Source organism: Tachysurus vachellii, chromosome 25 (genome assembly GCF_030014155.1).
Source record: "Tachysurus vachellii isolate PV-2020 chromosome 25, HZAU_Pvac_v1, whole genome shotgun sequence".
NCBI lineage: Eukaryota > Metazoa > Chordata > Actinopteri > Siluriformes > Bagridae > Tachysurus > Tachysurus vachellii.
The window spans coordinates 5,580,532-5,605,000 of NC_083484.1; the positions used below are offsets into that span (position 1 = coordinate 5,580,532).

Sequence of the window (24,469 nt, forward strand, 5' to 3'; positions counted from 1 at the left end):
AGTGCATAGGGGTTTTGTGTCCCTGTGGTAGTTGTGACATGGCATATGAAACAGAAACATTATTATATTTTTATGCTTTCATGTTGTAGCTGTCAGATTTAACGCAGCAGCGAAGTGACTATTCGGTATATTGCGATAATGTTTCTTAGCTTTAACACTGCAGAATATTATTCAGTGATTCAATTATCAAGATCAGCCTTCATACTCTATTAAATCGCTTTATTAAGAGGATGCTCGTTTTTTACAAATCTATTATTTAAAACTGTTAGTAATCCTGGATGAGTCCGTATTCATTCATGGTTTTGAAATGAACACAATATCAAGAATTTCTTTAATATTAAAACAGGTTTTCTGCAGATTTGTCATGTTACAGTCATCAGAGCACACATTCAGCCAAAGCCCTTCTGTGATTTACTTATTTTTTGATTTCTGCAAAAACAAGCACAAAAAACCCCCACAAAAAAGCTGAAAAAATAAAATCAAGCATTTCTGGATGCAGAAATAACAAAAAACTTGTTTAGTTGTTTAGTTGTTGGAAATTATTAAGAGTTTAGAGTATTGGAGTTTTCAGGGTTTTTTCTTTCTTGCTTGCTTGCTTTTTTCTTGCTTTCCTTTTTTCTTTCTTTCCCTTTTTCATTTTCTTTCTTTCTTTCTTTCTTTCTTTCTTTCTTTCTTTCTTTCTTTCTTTCTTCCCCTTTTCATTTTGTTTCTTTTCACTTTTTATTTTGTTTGTTTCTTTCTTTTCTGAAAATAAAAAAGCAAAAAGGTTTTATTACACAATTTTATTAATAATAATAATAATAATAATAATAATAATAATAAACAAACTAACTCCTAAAGGAAACTCCACCAGCAGAGAAACCATTTTCACAGCTTCCTGTTGTTCACCCAGATCCTCATTGTGAAGTCTTGTCTATAAGATCTGAGCCTTATTTCTAGTCATTGCTGTGTACTGATTTTTGTGTATCTTGACCCTTGTCTAGTTTTTCACACTTTCTCTTTGTGAATGTGTTTTGCATCCATGGTGTTTTGACCTTTACCTGGTTATGTGATCACAGACTAAAGTTTCTTTAGAATATTTTCATATAACAACCTGGTTTATTCTTCTATACATGTAACACCCAATTTGTCAGAGCTAATGATTTTATATTTATTTAACCATGCTTCTTGTACCCCAGTTTTTTATAGTGACCTCAGACTTTCCTAAACACTTTCATTCAAGCATCTACCTGATGTAACCTGAAACATTCGTGTATCTTCAGCACCGTCCTTTCAGTCCTGGTGCAATCTTTTTTATTTATTTATTTATTTCATTTTTTTCCCCCCCACATACCATAATGTTTACATCTTCCCTTTTGTCGTTGTCTTTTCTTCCTCCTTTTATTCATTTCAGTAATGAGTTTTGTTGTTTTCTTGCATAGATAACTGAGCTGCACAACATCAAGAACATTACCAGAATGCCTCGGGAGACAAAGAAACATGCCGTAGCAATTATCTTCAGTGACGAGACATCGAAGACATTTGCCTGCGATTCAGGTAAACGATCTCTCTATCCTAGCAAAAAAAAAAATTGTATATTACCATTATAGTAAACAGAGAGAGAGAGAAAGAGATCATCTAAAGCATTAAAGCACATTATTATAATAATCTACTAAGCAAGTCAGTGTAAAAGCCTACTGAGCTACAATAAACTTATGTAAAATATAAAAAAAAAATAGTTCAATACGTTGAAACGACTAATACAGTAAACTACCTGCTGTACGACACTAAAGCAGCTGACACACCAAACATGAATAAAGTAAAAGAAAAAAAAAAAAGATTTGCTCCCAGTGTCAATAAAATTTGCATTTACCTCCTTCAATTTAGTTTTACGGCAAATTCAGCTCTTTCTTTCTTTTATCTCTATTTCCTTCCACCAGCCGGCTCTCACGTATCGTATGACACTAACCCATGATTCCTCTGAGACACTTAAAGCCAGCCAGACTCATATTTCCTAACTGCTGCTCCTGTTGCTTCACAAGGCAAAGTAACAGATGGAACGCTCTCTCTACCCTCTTTCACATACATGACGTCTCAGAGATGCCTGCCATGGCTTCAAGGACAGAGTAACAGCATCCAGCCCTCCTATAGTGCATGGCTAGTTTTTCTCTTCTGTAATCAGAGGCCAAATAGAAAGTTTATTGATATCATCCGTTTATTTTTTGTAGCACAGGGAGCTTGTAGTCTATCTCAGGGGACTCAGGGTGCAAGTTGGGGGACACCCTGGATGGGGTGCCACCTCATAACAGGACACAGTCACACACATGTGTGTATATACAGTATATACACGCACACTTACACACAATGGAAAATTTAGAGATGCTAGTCAACCTGCATGTCTTTGGACTGATGGAGGAAACCGGAGTACCCAGAGGCAGAGGCAGGTATCAAACCCACAACCCCCAAAGGCAAACTTGCTAACTACTAAGCCAGTGTCCCATTTATTTAAATCATAGATCCTTAAACTTTTTTAAACTCCTAAACCTTTCAAATTTCTATCATGGACATTTAAGTATGTATAGTAATATCTTGTATATTTATAGAAGCATATATCTGTTTATTCCTGTATTTTCCATCAAAAGACCTCATTAGATCTGTGTGTGAAATTGAGTTGTCAAGGTTTGGATTTAAACACGTTCAGCTCTTCTCATGTGCATAAAGAGTTCTTTTAGCATCTGTTTAGATTGAAGATCAGACAGTAGAGCAGAAATAAAGTTGCATAATGTGAGATATTGCATGCATTCATTTCTGTAAATTATTAACATAATACAGGAGAGGAAAGATGCACACAGTAATAGGATATTCAGAGTCAGAGAATGGTACAGTACAGTTAGTGATGATGATGATGATGATGATGAAGTGCAGTGCATGGGACATACAGTGGGTTGTGCTTGTGAGGGTGTGATTGGTTAGAGTCTAAAAGACTTATGGCCTGGGATCCTGGATGATGTGCATTATCTGATGCTGAAAGAGGACCGTCTGCCTGATGGTAGGTGTCTCAGGTTGCTGATGTCTCCACTAATCCTGCACAAAAGTATATATATTATGTTATATAAACTTGTGTTTAAATGTATGGGTCATGTTTTCAACTACTAACCAAATTTCCATCACTGATGTGCTACACAGACCTCTTGAAGTCCTGCTTTAAGAACCATAAAACTTGATGAACTTGATCTCAGAAGTCAACAAGCAGTGTTCATTTATTAATATTTTGCTTTGGCAAGAATTTACACTGCTGCTCAAACAACAAACCAGTGACGATGACTAAGTTTAGCTGTTCATTAAATGCAGTTTCACCAAAAAAATGCAACACCTTTGAGTTCTGGCTGTGCACAAGCAAAACCCATAATACTTTCTTTCCAGCAAAGTCTGAATGATCAACTGTTATTAATTGATTAATAAGCAAATGACCAAATTGATGCCACGGTTTAATGTGCAGTTATTCATCTTAAAGCATATTATTTCGTAATGAACATGAATTATTCATGAAGCTGCAGTTAAACAAATGGAAAAGGGATGCGGTTTAGAGAGTGAAGAATGAACGTCTGGATCCGCTGACAGATCCTTCAAGTTTTAAAGGTTAGAAAAAAAATGCTGCATAGCAAGATCCGATTCATTCGAGCTTAACTCGAGGATAATTGAAGACAATATAAAAGCACGTAATGAAGAACACAGAAGTCAGGGCTTGGTACACACAGTACACAGACCTGCCAGTTTATTACTCATTAGATCTCACTAGAAATAATAAACTGGTGTATATACAAGAGCAAACAAAGTCAAATGAATGCATCGATTTAAGCGTACCATATGTAACTCTGTGTCATTTTAATACCTTCTGTAATGAGCGGTCCTTTAGGAAGCCATTCCTCCCTTCCTCCCTTCTGCTATTAGGCTTTACAAGATGAATGCGTTTGTAGATTCAATACCGAAGTCCTCGGATGTTCATTGTGCAATTCATTTGATATCAGATAAGAATTTTAATTACCAGGCACCGTGCAGTACAGCTCATCTTTCGGTAATTTGTATGCAGTTCTAAAAACTATTAGTCTTTATTAGGTTTATTTGGTCTGATTATGCTTATTGTGTTTACACTTTAAGCTCTATCAGATTGTGACTCATGGATCTGCACAGTATTCCTGCACTGTCCTATTCAACATCAATACAATATCAATCCATTAGAGTTCCCCTTAGATCTCGTCCAGACCGTACGGTACACCTCTTGAAGCCAAAAGAGCTGTTTTACTGTTCTACATACTACAAAATTAGCCTTATTTGTTTTATCACAAACACACAGTTACAGTTTGTGAACAACAAGAATGTTACATAAAGTTTACCAAGCAGCCGGAATCGTAGCATCAGTAAATATCTTCATATCTGATAAAATATGAGGAATTATTTATTTCTTCCTTCGAAACGGGTATCCGTCCATCCATCCATCTATCCAACCATCCATCCATTTGTCTGTCGTCTGTTTTAATGAGGTTGACACCAGAGCAGAGGCTCACTATGATGGACACCAGCGCAAGATGATTGATAAAGAAAGGATGACGAGACAAAATGTAGAAAACAAGAACGGCACACTGGGCGAAAAAGGAACACACACACACACACACACACACACACACACACACACACACACTGTTAACCAGAACTAAGGATTGAATCAGGGTCAGAAAAGAACTTTTTTTTATTAAAGGGCAATTTGCCCTCTGGAGTTGATTTGCAGGGGCTTTTATTATCCTTATAAATCTTTATAATTTTTTCCTAGCTATATAAAAACACTGTGTCACATTTATCTTTATTTGCATCGTCTTCTATATATGACATTTAATTAAAATAATTAAATATGAAGCCAATCAGCTACATCATTTTTTGATCTGCTGCTCATTCTGTATCACAAGGCAGTGGACTGTAGCACATATGGCAGAACATGCTGGAACCCTCTTTTACATGCATGAGCTCACAGAAGCCTGTGATTGGCTAGAGGCACTGTGATTGACAGCAGAGAGAGAGAGAGAGATGCTGTTCATCCCACCCCGAGAGCTTGGCTCATTTTGCTCACTTGGCTCCTACACATGGGTGGATGTGGCATCACTAGGGTTGACACGGGCTGAAAAACCCAAACATTCTGTTTTACATTACATTAACAGCATTTGGCAGACACCCTTATCCAGAGATACTTACAATATTAACTCATTTTATATAACCAAGGTTAAGGGCCTTGCTAGGGGGCCCAGTGGTGGCAGCTTGATGGACCTGGGATTCAAACTTGCAGCCTTTTGCTCTGTCGGCCAACATCTTAACCACTAGGCTTCTACATCCCCCATATTTGCCTAAAATATATTTTTTAGACAATGTTAGCAGTTTGCTATTATGACCAGAGAGATTTAAAGAAAAAAGTGAAAGTGTTTCCCTTTCTAAACGTCTGAATTTATCTCTTATCTGATGAGCTGATTTCAGCTGATGAGCTGAAAAAAAAAATACTTTTAGTAAAAATAAATAAATAAATAAAATGACTTGAGTGCATGTGATTGGATAAGCCATTACAAAGAATCTGCTACAGAAGTTGAACTGGTTATATTTAGATCTATGACCAGTTATTTTGTTCCACTGGACCCATGTGACCCACAGTCCATCGGTTTATGACCTCTGACATAAGAGATGGCAACCGTAACTAAGTACTTAACTAACATGAGTAGAAAATTGGATGTTACTAGCAACTAGACAGTTCCTCCAGATTTTTGTGATGGAAGAAATGACTGCTAACTCATGCACACTCAGTGATTTGCAAAATTACTGCATATTTTCTATAGTTTTGGGCCAAGACACATCGTGTGACATCATCACAATATGCATCACAACCCAGAGTCACTGCTAGTAAAGCATCACAAATTTTGAAAAACAACCACACCAATCATATAAAACTCCATGAAATCCTGAAGGGACTGACTGGACATAGGCATATAGTAGATATGACTAACAAGAGGTCAAGGATAAATGCTCAGACAAAAATATATAAAAATATATATAAAAAAACAAAAACCAGAAATGATAATACAAGGAAACACAAGGTTAGAATAACACCTGGGAGCAAAAGCAGGGCAAAACACAAGCACAAGTAAGGTGTAAGGCTTGATATAACCTAACGATTTACTGAGAATTCTATATAAAAATAAAGTATTGTGGTTGAAGGTGATCGTAAAGCACAGAGGTCTGTACTCAGGGGAATTTCCACATGCTTTCTGAGGGCAGATTTTTGGCAATGAATGAGAAAGTCGAAAACAAAACACAAAAGGCGTCGCTGTGATGCAATCCGGTTGTAATGCACCCTTAAAGCACCCTTATCCACCTTCCATTTGTCAGTCAGTATGAGTTTGTATATGAGCTGCTGCTCTGAAAATGTAAATAAAAACATCATAAGTCCAACACGTTTTTCAAGAGTACCGTCACACAGCCTGCCCAAGCGTGTTGACGAAAACATTACAACTGTGCTCTCTGTCCAGTGTCCGTCTACCTCAGAGCAGCTACATATTTAAATCTGGTCAGAAGATGTTGAGTAAATTTCCATAACAGGAGATCAGACATTTCTGGCTGTAATGCAAATCACAGGTCTACATTAATGCGCTAGTACTAACACTTTAATGTTTCTGTAATAACAGCGAATTCACAGGGACTGACGCCATAGTAAACAAATTAAAACTACGAGTCATTCCTGTTACGAGAAGAGGTTTATTTGGCGCTGTTTTCTAACAGTCAGAAGGGTTTTCTCACACAGGAAAGAGAGGCTGGTTAAGGGAACGGCTTTATATTGCTGCCGTTCAGAAGGGCCGGGAGGTAACTAGAAATGGATAGAAATTATAATGTCATTCATTCATGAATGAAAAATTGTAATTGTTGGCATATCTCTGTGGGTTACAAAAAATATAACACATGCTGTTATACAATATTAGGGGCTCTGGGTTGTTGATAACCTCCAGAAGATCATGGTTCAAGTCCTGGTGCTACCAAGATTGAACAAAACCCTTAACTCTCCCTGCCCCAGGGGAGCTGTATCATAGCTGCCCCTGTGCTCAGACCCCAACCTCCTCAGCTGGGATATGTGAAGAAAAGATTTATGCTGTAATGAATATATGGCGATAATAATAAAGGCATCTATACTACATTTTGTGGTGGTAACTATAATTTAGCTTTGTTTTTAGATCATGTCACACCAGCGTACGACACCATTGGTTATTTTCCTTTAACAGCTAGCCCCTAAATGTTGTGTACGTTAAACTAAAATCAGTTGAACTCCAAATAGACTTTAATTTAATTTTCCAGTTTGCTACTCAGACGCAAGCAAGTCTCTGCGTAAACAAAATGTCAATAGTAGCGAAGTTATTGAGACAGGAAATTGCTGCAGCGAGGAAGACATTTACATTTAAGTATCAGAATGCACACCGAGTGCAACATGCTTCCGTATGAACAGAGTAAAATGTCTTTGTCATTGAGCTCTGACTGAAGTGTGTGTGTGTGTGTGTGGAGGGTCAGCGAAATGCTGAGGTCGGTTATTGTGTGTGTGTGTGTGTGTGTGTGTGTGTGTGTGTGTGTGTGTGTGTGTGTGTGTGTGTGTGTGTGTGTGTGTGTGTGTGTGTGTTGCTAAGACGAGTAAAACTCCTGCTGAGAAATTGTTATTACCTTCCAAGTGTTGTATACTGTCACAGCCAATCCGGTTATCACAGATATCACAGATACCCCGTCCCCTGTGAAACAGACGGGGGGCGCAAATAAGCACAGCATTATGGAAGACAATAAATTCAATTTAATTGTATTTGTATAGCTCTTTTGACAACGGACATCGTCTCAAAGCAGCTTTACTGAACATAAGAAATGTAGTACAAAAAGTTTTATATTATTTAAAGATTAATATTATACAAAAGTTTAAGATTAATATTAGACTTATATTTAAATGTTTTTGTATTTATCCCCATTGAGAAGCCTGAGGTGATTGTGGTGATTGTGGTGAGGAAAAACTCCCTTAGATGGAAGAGGAAGAAACCTTGAGAGGAACCAGACTCAAAAGTGAACCTTATCCTCATTTGGGTGACACTGGAGGGTGTGATTATAAATGATTATAAACACCAGAGAGTGTTATTATGAATAATGTCCTTTCTACAGTCATATACAGTCCGACAATTGTGTATTAAGAGGTTATTGTCCTCAATGACCAGATGTAGCAGCTTCTCTTTGAATGACTTCATGAAGCGGAATCCAACTAGAGCTGGCACAATCTCTGGATGCCTCAGGATGGGTAGAAAAAGTATAGTAAGTGGAGAGGAATTAGCGTAGCTGCTTTTCATAATATTAACAAGCACTAGATGATTGATAATGTACATGTGATCAGATGTACAGGAGCACAAGGTTATGGGATGTATTACAGTATGTGTATTTCAGGCTAAAGAGATATGTTTTTAATCTACATTTAATACTGAGAGTGTGTGTCCGAGCCCCAATCACTGGCAGGAAGTCGATTCTAAGGTTTAGACAAACAAGTAAATATACACACATCATAAATGAAGCTTGTTATTATACACAGTTAAAAAGGAAATCGGTCTTTATTATGTACAGTATTGTTCAAAAACTTAATTTCCTCGCAGGTGGCGTTTTGGGCAGCGTTTGTGCTCCTGGGATAAAGTCTGTCCCATTTACTGTACAAGGCAGTATTAGGACTGCTGTTTTCTATGGTCTTCCTCAGGGAAAAAGTAAAAGGGATTTTATAATTCTGTCCATGTGTGTAATGTTTTACAAGTTTACTGTTTAAAAAAAAAAAAAAATCTATACTATACTGTTGCATTCAGAAGTTTGTTCACCTTTGACAGAATCAGATTTTATTGATTTGTGAAGTGAAAAGAAGTAAACACAACCTGTGCAGTAAACATTACACTTGCTGCAGTGGTTGATGTGCAGCTGCTATATATTTAATGATGGACTTTATTAACTTTAAAAAAGGTAGGGGGAAAAATAGAAATTGTGACGTTATCAAAGTTAGCAGACAGAAACTAAAAGTAAAAAAGTTTACTGTTGAAAAATGCTTAAATACTTTCATTGTGTGGAACTGTTATTATTATTATTATTATTATTATTATTATTATTATTATTATTATTCACTAAATTTAAGGCAAGAATTTTTTGTGTAAATAATTTTACTTTCATTATTATTATTTATAGTTATATACTATATCATTATATATCATAATAAGCTTATATACTATTATATATACTTATGTTGCATCGTCACTGTCAGCCATGTTGAATTGGGAGGAGCAACAAACCATCAGGATAATGGTGTGCTGTATGTAACACTGGATAATGGTGTGCTGTATGTAACACTGAACTGGTTTGGAGGTGTTATGTGGTACTGGTTTGTTCATGTTATTTTTTTATTATATATAAAATGCATTGTGTACTAACGTGACCACAGTGAATGAAAGGGATTATTATACATTCTTTTCTAGTCATTTTTTTCTTTCTCACCCCGTCTTGGACTGTTAGGTCACTCTGGTTCTAACACTCCAACACATGCACACATGCACACACACACACACGCACACACACGCACACACACACACACACACACACACCCTGAACTCTAGCTCAATCAGAAGGTTATTCGTCTTGGCTCCGAGGACTTTTAATCTCTATGCTCCTCCTCATGTTTGTGTGTGTGTGTGTGTGTGTGTGTGTGTGTGTGTGTTTGGTATTATTTTCTGTCCTATATTGTCTTCCCTGTTGATTAGAATGTATGCTATATTTTTATATTCTATACTGGGTAACATAAATGTATCTCCTATTTTCATTTAGCATTTAGCAACTGTGATTTTATAGGGTTATGGACATACTCTAGGTCAGTCATTGTTTTTAAAAAGCTAACTTCATGAAATTAATGCTTTGCTGTCTTATGATAAAGATTTCAATCATATTTTATAGTTAAACTAGCCAATAAGAGGACAGGGGCATACACAGTAAACCAAAGCAAATGATGTAAGAGTAGCCCTTGTGGCTTTGTGCCATATCAGTGACATATCCTGGGGTTGTAATTTTCCCTGAAAACATAATGTGTGTAATGAGACTCAGATGACTTCACATTTGGCTCTGATAACTTTTCGATATTACTAGCACAAGTCTTTGATATCTCCCAGTTAATAATGGACTCATGCTTTCTATGTAGCCATCAAGATATTCTTGCAATTTATTTTCAACCTCATCATCATGACATTTGCTTGCTGGCTTATTTGCTGAAAGTTTTCAAACTTGATTAATGCCCTAATTAGTGGGACATAATTTATTATTATTATTATTATTATTATTATTATTATTATTATTATTATTATTATTATTATTATTTGGACACCATTCATTGATCAGTGCTAGAATTAATACTTATTGCGTTTGTAAAATAAAGGCCACAGATTCTATTGCAGTGACCTAATAGTTCATAACATTAAGACAAAACCTTATAACACATAACCTGTATACAAAACCTAACAAAATAATGCTATACATAAACAAATCCTAACAAAATAATGCTGTACATAAATAAAACCTAACAATATAATGCTATACATAAACAAAACTTAACAAAATAAAGCAACACACAGACAAAACATCCCAATACATAACATGTAACAAAAAAAGCAACACAGGGACACAACCTAACAAAATAAAGCAACATAGAGACACAACCTAACAAAATAAAGCAATACCGACACAACCTAACAAAATAAAGCAACATAGAGACACAACCTAACAAAATAAAGCAATACATAAACAAAACTTAACAAAATAAAGCAACACAGGGACAAAACCTAACAAAATAAAACAACACACAGACACAACCTAACAAAATAAAGCAACACGTAAACAAAACCTCCCAATGGAAAAAATGTAGACAAAACATGTCTATAGATAACATGTAAACAATGTTCCTGATACTTAACATGATATAAACAGACAAAGTAAAACATTTTCGATATATAACATCTAGACAAAACCTCTTGAAACAAAACATAGACACAACCTCCCAATGCATAACAACCCTAGATAAAACCTGTCAGTAAATAACAACACAGAGAAAACCTCCCAATGCATAACATGTAAACAAAATATGCAGACAAAACCTCCAGTACATAAACACATGTAGACAAAACTTTATGTCACAGGAACTGCAGGAGATTTCAAATAAAAACAAAATAATAACAAATAAATAAATGAACAAATTAACATTAATAATATGTTAAATTTACTTTAATAAAAATAAACAAATAACATAACGTGGTAATATTTAGTATGATCCCACACAGTGCTTGGATAGATATCATTTAGGTGCAGTATTTGTGCCAGATATCAGGCAACGCTAGAATAAAGCAGCAATATGAAAGATGAAATTCATGTTTGAGACGTTAACAGAGGTAGAGTGGGAATGCAGTAAATGTATTCTTGGTGGTATTTACATAAGGAGAATTAATGTCATGTAAAGTGCACACTGCAGCGTTTGTACTATTGTGTGTCAGTGTTTGGAAGGGTAATACAGAGGTGGAAGTGGAAGAGGGTGGCTGTTGTTTATAAATCTGACAGCCTGCGGGTATAAGCTGTCACGGAGTCTGGATGTTCTGGCTGTGATGCTCTGGTACCATTTACCAGACTTCATGAGTGTGAACAGTGAGTGGGCAGGATGGAAGGGATCCCTGATGACAATACTAACCCTTCTGCAGACTCTCCTGTGGTGGATACCCTGCAGTGAGGGGGAGATCTGTCCTTGTGCAATCTGTGAGGTTGTATACACTTAACTCTCTACTAAATATTAGCACAGCTTACAGACTTTGTAAGTGAAATGGAATATAACCGTTATAACTGTACAGCATCTTATTTACAGCATCGGTGTCTCAGACAGCAGAACAGCAGCAGAAATGAACATCACTGAGACAGAACAGATGTACCACTAATATTTATGCCTGTAAGGATGAATTGCCATTGAGGCAGGGATCATAAAAAAAGAATTATATCATACACCCTTTTATATAAAGCCGTATACCATAATAATTATGGCTGCAAAACAAAAAAGGATAACAATTTTATGAGCTCGGTGGCAACAGGTAATTGTAAACATATTTAAATGGGGAATTTGGTTCTGTGTGTTAATATGAAAAGATATAAAGCGAACATGGAGATTTTAAAATATGGCATTCAGCTCAGGGAAAAAATATGTGCATAGGACGAAACTGGTCAGATATAAAGTCATCTGGCACTTTATTATCAACACACCTACATTCAGGCAATTATCCAATCAGCCAATTATGCGCCAGGAGCACATTGCATAAAAGCATGTCAAAAGCTTCAGTTAATCTTTGCATGAACAATCAGAACAGGCAAAAAAAAAATTTGATCTCAGTGACTCAGCGACCTGGTTGTCAGTGCCAGATGAATGGTTAGAACGTTTCATAAATTGCTGATCTCCTATTTTTACATACAAGACTTTCCATAGTTTATACAGAATGGAACAAGTAGAAAACTACATCCAGTGAACTGCAGTTTTGCAGGCAAAAAAAAACCCCACATTGATGAAAGACGTGAGAGGAGAATAGCCAGAAGAAGTGAACAGTGAACTCAAAATAATCAGTCTTTACAAATGTAATGAGCAGAAAAGCATCTCTAAACAGGTGAGATATAACATCTCTAGATTAGGTGAGATATAACAGCAGAAGATTGCATCGGGTTCTGTGAGCCAAGACCAGGAGTATGAGACTTCATGATGTACAGGCTCACTGAAACTGGACTTCTGAAGATTGTACAAGGCAGAATTGTTTCTGTTAGCTATAACGTTCTTTGAGCAAAAGTAATAGCAGATTTCAAAAACTGTTCAGTGGATTAATTTGGAATATAATTAGAAATGGCATTAATGGGGATTTACACTTAATATAAAGATTACATTAATATGATTGCCAGAACAGTTGGTCATGTTGAAGGTGATAGTGTCAAGCCTAGCAATGAGAACCAGCAACAACAAGAGCTACACAGTTATACTGTATCTCAATAAAAATAGCATGAACTGTGTCATGCTGTGCTGAAATAAATACAGCAACCCCCCCAAAATTATGTGGTTTTAATTAACGCGATTAATTGTGCAGTGCTTCCACGTAGCAACAGAAAAGCAACCGAGCTCCATCATGCTGATGAAGTGTTTGTTTATCCAATCTTCCACTCGGTGAACCTTAAAAGTGTGTGTGTGTGTGTGTGTGTGTGTGTGTGTGTGTGTGTGTGTGTGTGTGTGTGTTTGGGCACACTTAAAGGTCAGTGGTTTGGGAAGGAGACCTTCCAGAACAATGTGAAAACACTGTGATTAGTTTGTTATGTTTGGGGTTTGACAGAAATTCATTATTTTACCATTTATCCCTGTTTCAACAGTGAGTCTCTGAGTGTTTGTGAAGATGTGAAATGTAGCATGAGCGAATAAATCTGATACCAGAAACAGAGTTTAGAAGAGAATTAAACATGTATTTTTGTATGTGTGTACCTTTTTTTTAATGTTGATGTTTGCTAATATGGCAGAAGCCAGAGTAATTAAATACAGGATGTTCCCTGGTGTAATTCCAGGTTCATTTTATTTAGCTTTTTTTTCTTAATAATTTATTAGTATGTAAAAAAAAATTCATGTTCTTAATGTTTTGGTCTCATTTTCTCAGTCTAAACGTTAAAAGACCTACTGACTATGTGACTAAATCATTAAGCTAAATCATTACCTAGCTATGTTTTGCAGTTGCCTAGCAACAACACTCTCACGACTACTACTACTTAAAAGGCAGAAAATTGAAAAGTTCTATTTGACTGCACCGATACACAACCATCACCGACAACAAAGCAATGTGACGCTGATGGCGATGATATTGATGCATTTGTAATCAATGTATTTGATTTATTTTATTTTATTTTTGTTGGAATAGATTTTTTTGTGCAGTTTAAAAAAAACAACAACTAAATTTCTCATAACTGAACATTGGTACTTAACTTTTATATACTCATAGACCTGTGTGTGTGTGTGTGTGTGTGTGTGTGTGTGTGTGTGTGTTGTCCACAGAGCTGGAGGCAGAGGAGTGGTGTAAGTTGCTTTGTTTCGAGTGTTTGGGCAGCCGGATCAATGACATCAGCCTCGGTGAGCCAGATTTATTAGCAGCAGGGGTGCAGAGGGAACAGAACGGTGAGTGTTTAATTAAGCGCTTACTAATTAATTCTTTGATGATCAACAAATGTGTGAACACCAACCTTTATGAGTTGCTCAGGTCAAAATGACCCAATTAAAAATGTTAATCAAGGACACATTCTTGTAAATTCGTAGGTACACGATTCAGTTTCATTTTAAAATTAGAATAATGTTGTACAGTGTACAGGAGCTTTATATTGTAATAATGACATATGATATGAATAATGATATGACTGGGTCACACTAAATGATGAAAAAGAAAAAAAAAGAGTCCCTGGAACATCCACCCTGGATCCAATATGGTGCTATTTACATTCTTAGCCCGACTATTCATAGTACATGGACACCACAGACAGCAGTGTTCATGTATACAACCGCCAGATGTTAATACAGTCAATATTTTTGCACATGTACTACAGAATATACAGTATGTACTCTGGTCTGCGCTGCTGTTGTGTATTATCTTTTGTGCATTGTCTTGTAGTGTTTTGTATTGTTTTGTCTCACACTGTTTGCAGCAGGTTGCACAGATGCACTTTATGTGGCTAGGGCTCTGTGTTGTTCTATGTAGGTCTGTCTTTGTTCTATGTAGCATCATGGTCCTAGAGAAGCGTTGTCTCATTTCACTGTGTACTGCATTGGCTATACAGTGACAATGTTTATACGTTTAATACTGACAAAGAGACCAAAAAAAATCATCTCAGCTTTAGAATATATATATATATATATATATATATATATATATATATATATATATATATATATATATGTATATAATATTTCTTTAGTAAAGAAATACTTAAGAAGAAGATTTATATACCTAATTTGATTTTTTTTTTTTTACGATTTATTTATTTAATTTAAATTCCACTTCTGTGGGGAAAACATCAATGCTGACATTGATGTTTTCCCTGATATTCTTTACTGTTCTGAACTGTACTAAGCACTCTACACTTAACACTTTGGTTTGCACAGGATTTCCTGAATGAATTTGTCTATCTATCTATCTATCTATCTATCTATCTATCTATCTATCTATCTATCTATCTATCTATCTATCTGTCTGTCTGTCTGTCTGTCTGTCTGTCTGTCTGTCTGTCTGTCTGTCTGTCTGTCTGCCGCCCGCCCGCCCACCCATCCGTCTTCCAAGAATCTGGATGTATTCAAATATTTTGGAGTTAATTATGAAACAACAATTTCATCTCAATTGTGGGAAAAAGATAGAAAGAAAGAAAGAAAGAAAGAGAGAGAGAGAGAGAGAGAGAGAGAGAGGCAAAACATTTTAGCCACAAGTTAATTCACTTCATGTACATCACAGGACCCCCTTCAAAGAAGCTGTATGAACTCGTGCATCCGTCTCAGTTGCCATATGGTTTCATATCAGAAGCTTGGCTTGTCCCTGCACATGATATGTGGACAAAGTTAATGATTTCTGGAAGAGGGTGTGTTCGAAACGATTCAGTTGAGTATGCCTGCCTGTGGACCTCATAATGCTTCTGTTAAATGATGATTCCAAGCTCGACCTCTCCCTAAACAGCAGATAGCGATTTGGCTTAACATCAGAGAAGAAAATGATGGCTGGCTTCCTCTTCACGCTCTTGAAACCAAAAATGGCTCGATATCAAAATAAACTACTGTTAGAGCTGCTCGAAAAGTTCTACTCCTGTGACGCGGACTGCAGCTGCAATCCCTATACATATCATTCATGACAACTGATATTGACGTTCCTCTGTACATTGTTTAGTTTGTGTTTAATCCATTGTTCTCTTCTTCCCTAAGGTTTTGTGTCACAATGTCTATATGTCTATATATGGTGTTTACTATTTTTAGCATACTTTTGCCATTGTTGTATTTTATTGTGTCCCTGTTTTTTTTTTTTTTGGACTTGTACTTGTATAGTATACAGCATGTCTTTTGTGAATGAGACCTCTAGGGGTGGGAGAGAGGGTTTTTATGAGGTGGTCAAGGGGTGGGTTGGGTGGTTTTTTTTTTTTTTTTTGGTTACACCTGAAATAAGCACTATATATATAAGCATTCTGTTGTATGCTGTTGTAACTTGTTAGTATGTTCAGTACAATATTCACTACAACAGTTTCCAAAGATATTCAGTACAACAGTTTCCATTGTTATTCAGTACAACAGTTTCCATTGTTATTCAGTACAACAGTTTCTAATGATATTCAGTATTTACTGTAGTACAATTTTTAATGATATTCAGTACAACAGTTTCCAATTATATTCAGTATTCAGTACAACAGTTTCCAATTATATTCAGTATTCAGTACAACAGTTTCCAATGATATTCAGTATTTAGTACAACAGTTTCCAATGATATTCAGTAAAACAGTTTCCAATGATATTCAGTATTCAGTACAACAGTTTCCAATGATATTCAGTATTCAGTACAACAGTTTCCAATGATATTCAGTATTTAGTACAACAGTTTCCAATGATATTCAGTAAAACAGTTTCCAATTATATTCAGTATTTAGTACAACAGTTTCCAATGATATTCAGTAAAACAGTTTCCAATTATATTCAGTATTTAGTACAACAGTTTCCAATGATATTCAGTACAACAGTTTCCAATTATATTCAGTATTCAGTACAACAGTTTCCAATTATATTCAGTATTCAGTACAACAGTTTCCAATGATATTCAGTATTTAGTACAACAGTTTCCAATGATATTCAGTAAAACAGTTTCCAATGATATTCAGTATTCAGTACAACAGTTTCCAATGATATTCAGTATTCAGTACAACAGTTTCCAATGATATTCAGTATTTAGTACAACAGTTTCCAATGATATTCAGTACAACAGTTTCCAATGATATTCAGTATTTAGTACAACAGTTTCCAATGATATTCAGTAAAACAGTTTCCAATTATATTCAGTATTCAGTACAACAGTTTCCAATGATATTCAGTATTCAGTACAACAGTTTCCAATGATATTCAGTACAACAGTTTCCAATGATATTCAGTACAACAGTTTCTAATGATATTCAGTATTTAGTACAACAATTTTTAATGATATTCAGTAAAACAGTTTCCAATTATATTCAGTATTCAGTACAACAGTTTCCAATGATATTCAGTATTCAGTACAACAGTTTCCAATGATATTCAGTATTCAGTACAACAGTTTCCAGTGATATTCAGTATTTAGTACAACAGTTTCCAGTGATATTCAGTATTTAGTACAACAGTTTCTAATGATATTCAGTAAAACAGTTACCAATTATATTCAGTATTCAGTACAACAGTTTCCAATGATATTCAGTATTCAGTACAAGTTTCCAATGATATTCAGTATTCAGTACAACAGTTTCCAATGATATTCAGTAAAACAGTTTCCAATGATATTCAGTATTCAGTACAACAGTTTCCAATGATATTCAGTACAACAGTTTCCAATAATATTCAGTATTCAGTACAACAGTTTCCAGTGATATTCAGTACAACAGTTTCTAATGATATTCAATATTTAGTACAACAATTTTAATGATATTCAGCACAACAGTTTCCAGTGATATTCAGTAAATCTCCTTTGAACTTAAATAGACACCATTCGCGTACCTTGTTACTGCAAATTATACCTGTTTTACACACTTTAACTGATTTTAGAGCATGTGCTGTTACACCATGGCTATAGGCTCAATTGATTTCATATCTGATAAATCATTTCAGTGAGTTTAATATTTCGGTATTATTATTCCTCTATATGACGTCTAGCAAAGACACAAACGTCACCATCCCCGACAGGAGGAAATTTTAATTGCAGTTGACAAATACTACTTGATTAGACCACATTGAAGATGATTCCCTCTTTTATAACTCATATGGATGTTTGAGTAATACAATTAGACAGAGTGTGCTTTCCTACACTAGGCATGTCTTGGCTGATTGAGTACTTTTGTGGACACTGTGTGCTTTTCGTATTTATCCAAACTATTCCTTTAACCCTAAGTAAGCATGACAGTGGGAGGATGAAGGAAGAAACCTAAAGAGGAGAAACATCTCGCCAACACTGTGAATCATGAGTTATTTTTATATCTGGCATCTTGGAAAGTAGAGTTTATATGGAATATTTATGTATGCTTATAAAGTCCAAGTACCCTTTCCCCATTTGTTCTTCTTGTTCTTCCTGCTCATCATCATCATCATCATCATCATCATCATCACCATCATCATCATCATCATCATCATCATCACAATTCCTACAGACTACAACATAGTTGGTAGAGGTGTGAAACATGCTGAATAGATGCTACTCCCTCCTTCTACTCAGGCAAATGAGATGAGCCTGATGGACCTAGTGGTTTTGCTATAGTCCAGTGTCAATATTTTGTTTCAGAAACTCAGGAACCAATTGACCAAAATTACATTTTTGCCTTTCTCCCAAACAAGAAAGCCAAAAATCTAATGATCTCTTACTATTTTTTGAACTAATTCACATTATAAAAGACCAGATCTTATTTTTGGCAAACTCAAACCAAAACAAGATGGAACTGTGCAACCATTAATAGTTATTAAACCCATGTGAAGGATTTTCTTATACTGTAGTACCACATTTGGGAAAGATATGGCTGATACCTGGCATTTGCTCTATTAGTCTAATTTCTTCATATTTTAATCATAATCGGTTGTATGGTTCACAAGAAAAGATTCTAAGGATTCAGATATTTGTGTGATCATATATAGGGCTTCGCTTAGGTTCCATGAACTGTTTTGTAGGAACCGAATGACTGATGGAGCTGAAATTTGGTGTGATGCATTGTTGAGCTGAACTGTAAGAGGATGTGTGGCTGTATTTATAATTAAAAAGCAGTAAAATCTGTCAACATCTTACTGTGTGTGTGTCTGATTGTGTGTGTGTGTGAGATGAGTGAGAACGTGTGTGTGATTGTGTGTATGTTTGTGAGACAGAGAGAGAGAGATAGAGTATGAGTGTATGTGTGTGAGAGCGTGTGAGTTTGTGATTGTGTGTGTGTTAGATGTGTGAGAGCGTGTGTGTTTGTGATTGTGTGTGTGTACGTTTGTGAGATAGAGACAGAGAGTATGAGCACATGTGTGTATATATGAGCTTGTGTGTGTGTGTGTGCACATAACTTAGCGTGACATCAAATAAAATATCAGTACAAAGTGTACCCACCCGAACAAAGCATTCATCTCCAGACGATTGGATCTTTTTCTGTCCTTTTATATGATTTTCTTAAAGACAGAAAAATATCGATTATCTTTCAGAAGAAATCTCAGTGCTGTGAATCACATTCTGCATTCTACAGGTTTTTTTATCATTCATTTTTTCATATCAGATTTAATTTGAACAGAAACATCTACGTCACGCTGCCTTTCTCTGGAAAAAGGAAAGACATTTGCCCTGATTAGTGATGATTCACTTGGGTTAAGCACCAGAGAGTCTATTTAAAACTAATTGATACAGCTTTGTGAAGTCCAGTGTTCACATCCCATGGCAACAGTTGGTTGACCTTCATGCTTCTGACTCACATACAAGTTAGATTAGGAAAATAATAATAATAATAATAGTACGAATATCGGAATAATAGAGCAAGAAAATACCAATAATAAAGGTTTGATTGGGTTGTCAGTGTAACACTTTGGTTTGGTTCCTCTTTTCTTTACCTTAATAATATCTGAGCTTCTTACCTTCACAGAACCTTCATGGTTGGTCTTTTACTCACTGATGTTTTTTTTTTTTAATATCTACAACATTTTAATAGACAGACAGATAATAGACTTGAAAAAGATATCCAAAAAATGATATTATTTATGATTATTTGTCTCCAGAGAGGTTTAACGTGTATCTGATGCCCACGCCTAATCTGGACATTTATGGCGAGTGCACGATGCAGATCACGCAGGAGACTATTTACCTGTGGGACATTCATAATGCCCGAATTAAACTGGTCATGTGGCCTCTGAGTTCACTGCGACGCTACGGACGAGACTCTACATGCTTCACCTTCGAGTCCGGAAGGTAAAAACATTTGCTTCTACAATCTTAAGCATTCTTTAAGTCATCAGTATTCACTGTAGGAATATTCAACACTAATGAAACATTTTGGTGCCCTGTTTAGAAATCGTAGTAAGTGTTTATATTCATTTTGTTTGTGGCATATTTAGAGCTACGTATGAGGATTTTTAACAGTTCCTGCTCACAACAAATCTAAAAACCTGTTGATCAATATGTAATATATACAAATGAAGCTAGAATAGGGGACATAATGTGCTGGATTTTATCCTCATACAGTAATTGATATATGAGGGTTGTTTGTTGGATAATTGGACATTTAAACTCTAAAGAGAAGACCTGGGACAGAACAGTGGGAATTCAGACTTCAATTCAGAATATCATTATCAATTATTAAGGACAGTTTTGGCTTTGTGGGATCTTTTGGCTGGTCCCCATGAGGAAAGCTGTCTTTTTTATTGGCAGCTTTTATGAAAAAAGAGCAGAATTTCCTTGATGTTGGGGTTTGATTGAGGTGTAGGCATAAATAAGCTGCATTAATTATTATTTCAGTGGAAAGACTGTAATGTGTTAGTGTGATGTGTGTGTTTGTGTGTGTGTTACAGGATGTGCGACACAGGAGAAGGATTGTTCACGTTCCAAACGAGAGAAGGAGAAGTTATCTACCAGCGAGTTCATTCTGCCACACTGTCGATCGCAGAACAGCATGAACGCATGATGCTGGAATTCGAGAAGAAGTCACAGGTTATTGTATTTATTCTGTTTTATAATCGAATCATTTAAGACGGTTACAGTCTTAGATAGAGAGGCATTGATACATTATTTTTCAGACTGTATGAATACCATTTCATATTTTTTGGTACCTATTCACACAGATACCAATCAGACACCCAAATAATTAACTTATTTATATTTGTCGATTTTTCAGTGGCTCCATGGAACATTTATTTAGCTCTGTACAGTATATGTTTCCAATGGAAGTTTCCACTCGTTGTTCGCTTTCAGCAGCAACACATGTACACCTTCTTCAAGTTATCCAGCCTATACAAGATGTACAGCACATTTCATAACATCATGCAGATTCAGGTTAAGAGCTTCAGTTCACATCAAGCATCAGAATGGAGAAAAAGTGTGATCTCTGTGGCTTTACCCCAGTCACGCAGCATAGATGTTGGTGTCAGATAGTTGGAGGCTGGTTTGAGTATTTCAGAAACTGCTAATCTCCTGAGATTTTCACACACAACCTCTTCTTCTTCTTCTTCTTCTTCTTCTTCTTCTTCTTCTTCTTCTTCTTCTTCTTCTACTTTTCCCATTAGGGGTCGCTACAGCGACTCATCTGTTTCCACCTAACTCTATCCTCAGCATCCTCGGCAACCAATTACCTTCATGTACTCATTTAACACATCCATATATCTCCCCTTTGGCCTTCCTCTTGACCTCTTACCTGGCAGCTACATCTCCAACATCCTTCTACCAATATAACCTCCTTCCTGTGTACATATCCAAACCATCTCAATCTAGCCTCTCTGACCTTGTCCACAAAACAGCCAACCTGAGCTGTCACACTGATGTGCTTGTTCCTTGTGTGTATGTGCGTTTATTTGTGTGTGCATGTGTGTATATGTATATGTGTGTGTGTGCATATGTGTGTGTTTATGAATGTGTGTATGAGTGTGTGAATGTGAATGTGTGTGAACTATGATTGCCAGATGAAGTCATGGTAATTAGTGTATGTGGGTATGTGTGTGTTTATGAATGTGTGTATGTTTGTGTGTTTATGAATGTGTGTGTGTATGAGTGTGTGCATGTGTATGTGTGTGTGTATGAGTGTGTGAATGTGTGTGTGTATGTGTGTGTTTATGAATGTGTGTGTATGAGTGTGTGAATGTGCATGTTTGTTTATGTGTGTGTGCATGTGTGTGTTTATGAATGTGTGTGTGTATGAGTGTGTGAATGTGCTTGTGTGTGTACTATGATTGACAGATGAAGTCATGGTATTTAGTGTATGTGGGTATGTGTGTGTTTATGAATGTGTGTGTGTGTGTGTGTGAGTGTGTGCATGTGTATGTGTGTGTATGTGTGTGTTTAATGAATGTGTGTGTGTATGAGTGTGTGTGTGTATGTGTGTGTACTATGATTGACAGATGAAGTCATGGTAATTAGTGTGTGTGTATGAGTGTGTGCATGTGCATGTGTGTGTGTTTATGAATGTGTGTGTATGTCTGTGTTTATGAGTGTGTGTGTGTATGAGTGTGTGCATGTGTATGTGTGTACTATGATTGACAGATGAAGTCATGGTAATTAGTGTGTGTGTGTAATGAAGTGAGGTAGAACACTGAACTCTGTCATGCTGTGAATGTGACCCTTCCTGCAGTATTGTGTTCATACACACAGCTTTCCAACGTGGTGTTCAGCAAACTCCCTCTCACCTCTTCTCCCAGCTCAGAAGTGCGCTTCACACACATCAGGTCTTTTTCTTTTTTTATTTTATTTCTGCTTCACACAAGTGACTTTAGACTTCACTCTGAACCATCAGGATTTTATTTCAAGGATTCATTCCAAGAGTTCTGACTGTCTAAGAGCTGGAGTTTAAGAGCTACACTTGGACCTTGGACTGGAAACGATGCATGTGGCATCCTGGAAAACTCATCACATGTTCCTCATCAATACTGCTGTTGTTTTTTTTTTGTATCTCTATTGTTATTATTTATGACACAGATAGCTGACTAATAAAAATGTGATTGTAAATTGTAAAGTCATTCGAGTAATAATTCTAATCTATGTAGGCTTTAGAAATGTTGACTGTAACATTAATCGTGTGTGTGTGTGTGTGTGTGTGTGTGTGTGTGTGTGTTTGCTTTGTTCTTTACAGACCTTGTTAAGCCAGAACACATTAACCAAGTCGATATCTCTGCCACGGAGTGCTTACTGGCACCACATCACACGTCAGAACAGCATGGGAGACATTTACAGTTATCAAGACAAAACAACAGGTGTGTCCTGCATTATTAACATCGTCTCTTCATCAGGGTTTTAAATACAGAGAACTCCAAATGCTCATTATGTATTGCTACACAATGACTTTAAAAGCGCTAATGCTTTTTTCTTTCCTCTACTGTTATGGTACAAAGCTCAAAAGTGATGAATAACATAATACATGATGCATCTTTCTCTGTTTTAGAGGATTAGATTTCAGTGATTTCATATTAAAGTCATTATCAATTTATTGTTTAAAATCTGTCCTGAACATAGAGTGCGTATGGCTGTACATTTAGTTTAGTGTTTGTCCTTTTAAAGTTGCCGTAGTAATTTGCTAAGCTAAAGTATTTTCTATATGCCTGACATTTATCCCTCTGTCAAGCCTGGAAACGATCTATCTATATATCTGTATAATCATTACGCGACCATGCTGCACCATGCTGTTTGCTTTATATTGAGCGTCTGAGTGCTGCTCAGTCTCTGCTGTCTGTTAGCACGGCTACGGGCTGTTACGTTTTGCTGTGTTAGAAACTCACGAGCATGTTAATTTGTCCCATTGGAGCATCAAACTACTGTGTATACTACAAGATCACACTTCCTGTAAATACACCAACAAATGAACATGTTCCGTTTTTACTCAAATATAATTCTTAATAAGAAAATAAGACAACATGCTACATCTTGTCAGTATGTGTGTATGTGTGTGTGTGTTTTCCAAATGGAAATTTGTCTTTCTAATGAGGCAATGCTTTACAACGCGGCTCATCCATCATCGTGGCGTTTGTATTATCAAAGCGTTAGTGTTTGATGTAGTGGGTGTTCATCCCGCTCATTTATTATCCTTAGAAATACAAATTCGGCAGAATATACCTGCATTTAAAAATGGAGAAATAAATTCTGTAATGTTGGAGGAAAGAGAGAGAGAGAGTGAGTGAGAGAGAGAGCGAGCGAGAGAGAGAGAGAGAGAGAGAGAGAGAGATGTATGAGTGTGTGTATGTGTGATTGTGTGTATGTTTGTGGGCAACACAGATGCCCTTTAGATTGTGTATTTAATAGCTATATGTTGATGAATTTGTAAATGTGAATTATTATTTTATTTGCCATTGATTCATTGTACATTCACTACCTTTTCATTACTATTTTTGATTAAAAAAAAAACAAAAACGCTGATAAACAAGGTTTTATTCAGTGAGTTCAACAAAAGGAATTTATTTGTTTGT

At 36.1% G+C, this 24,469-nt stretch overlaps 1 protein-coding gene across 1 annotated transcript in view; it reads left to right on the top strand.

The window, feature by feature from the left end:
* dok6 (docking protein 6) overlaps positions 1 to 24,469 on the top strand; it is a 62,626-nt gene that overhangs the window by 35,328 nt on the left and 2,829 nt on the right. The window contains exons 3-7 of the mRNA XM_060861777.1: positions 1,422 to 1,536; positions 14,150 to 14,269; positions 20,087 to 20,276; positions 20,876 to 21,014; positions 23,143 to 23,263. Of these exons, the coding sequence (XP_060717760.1) occupies positions 1,422 to 1,536; positions 14,150 to 14,269; positions 20,087 to 20,276; positions 20,876 to 21,014; positions 23,143 to 23,263 (685 nt within the window). The remainder of the gene's footprint in view (positions 1 to 1,421; positions 1,537 to 14,149; positions 14,270 to 20,086; positions 20,277 to 20,875; positions 21,015 to 23,142; positions 23,264 to 24,469) is intronic.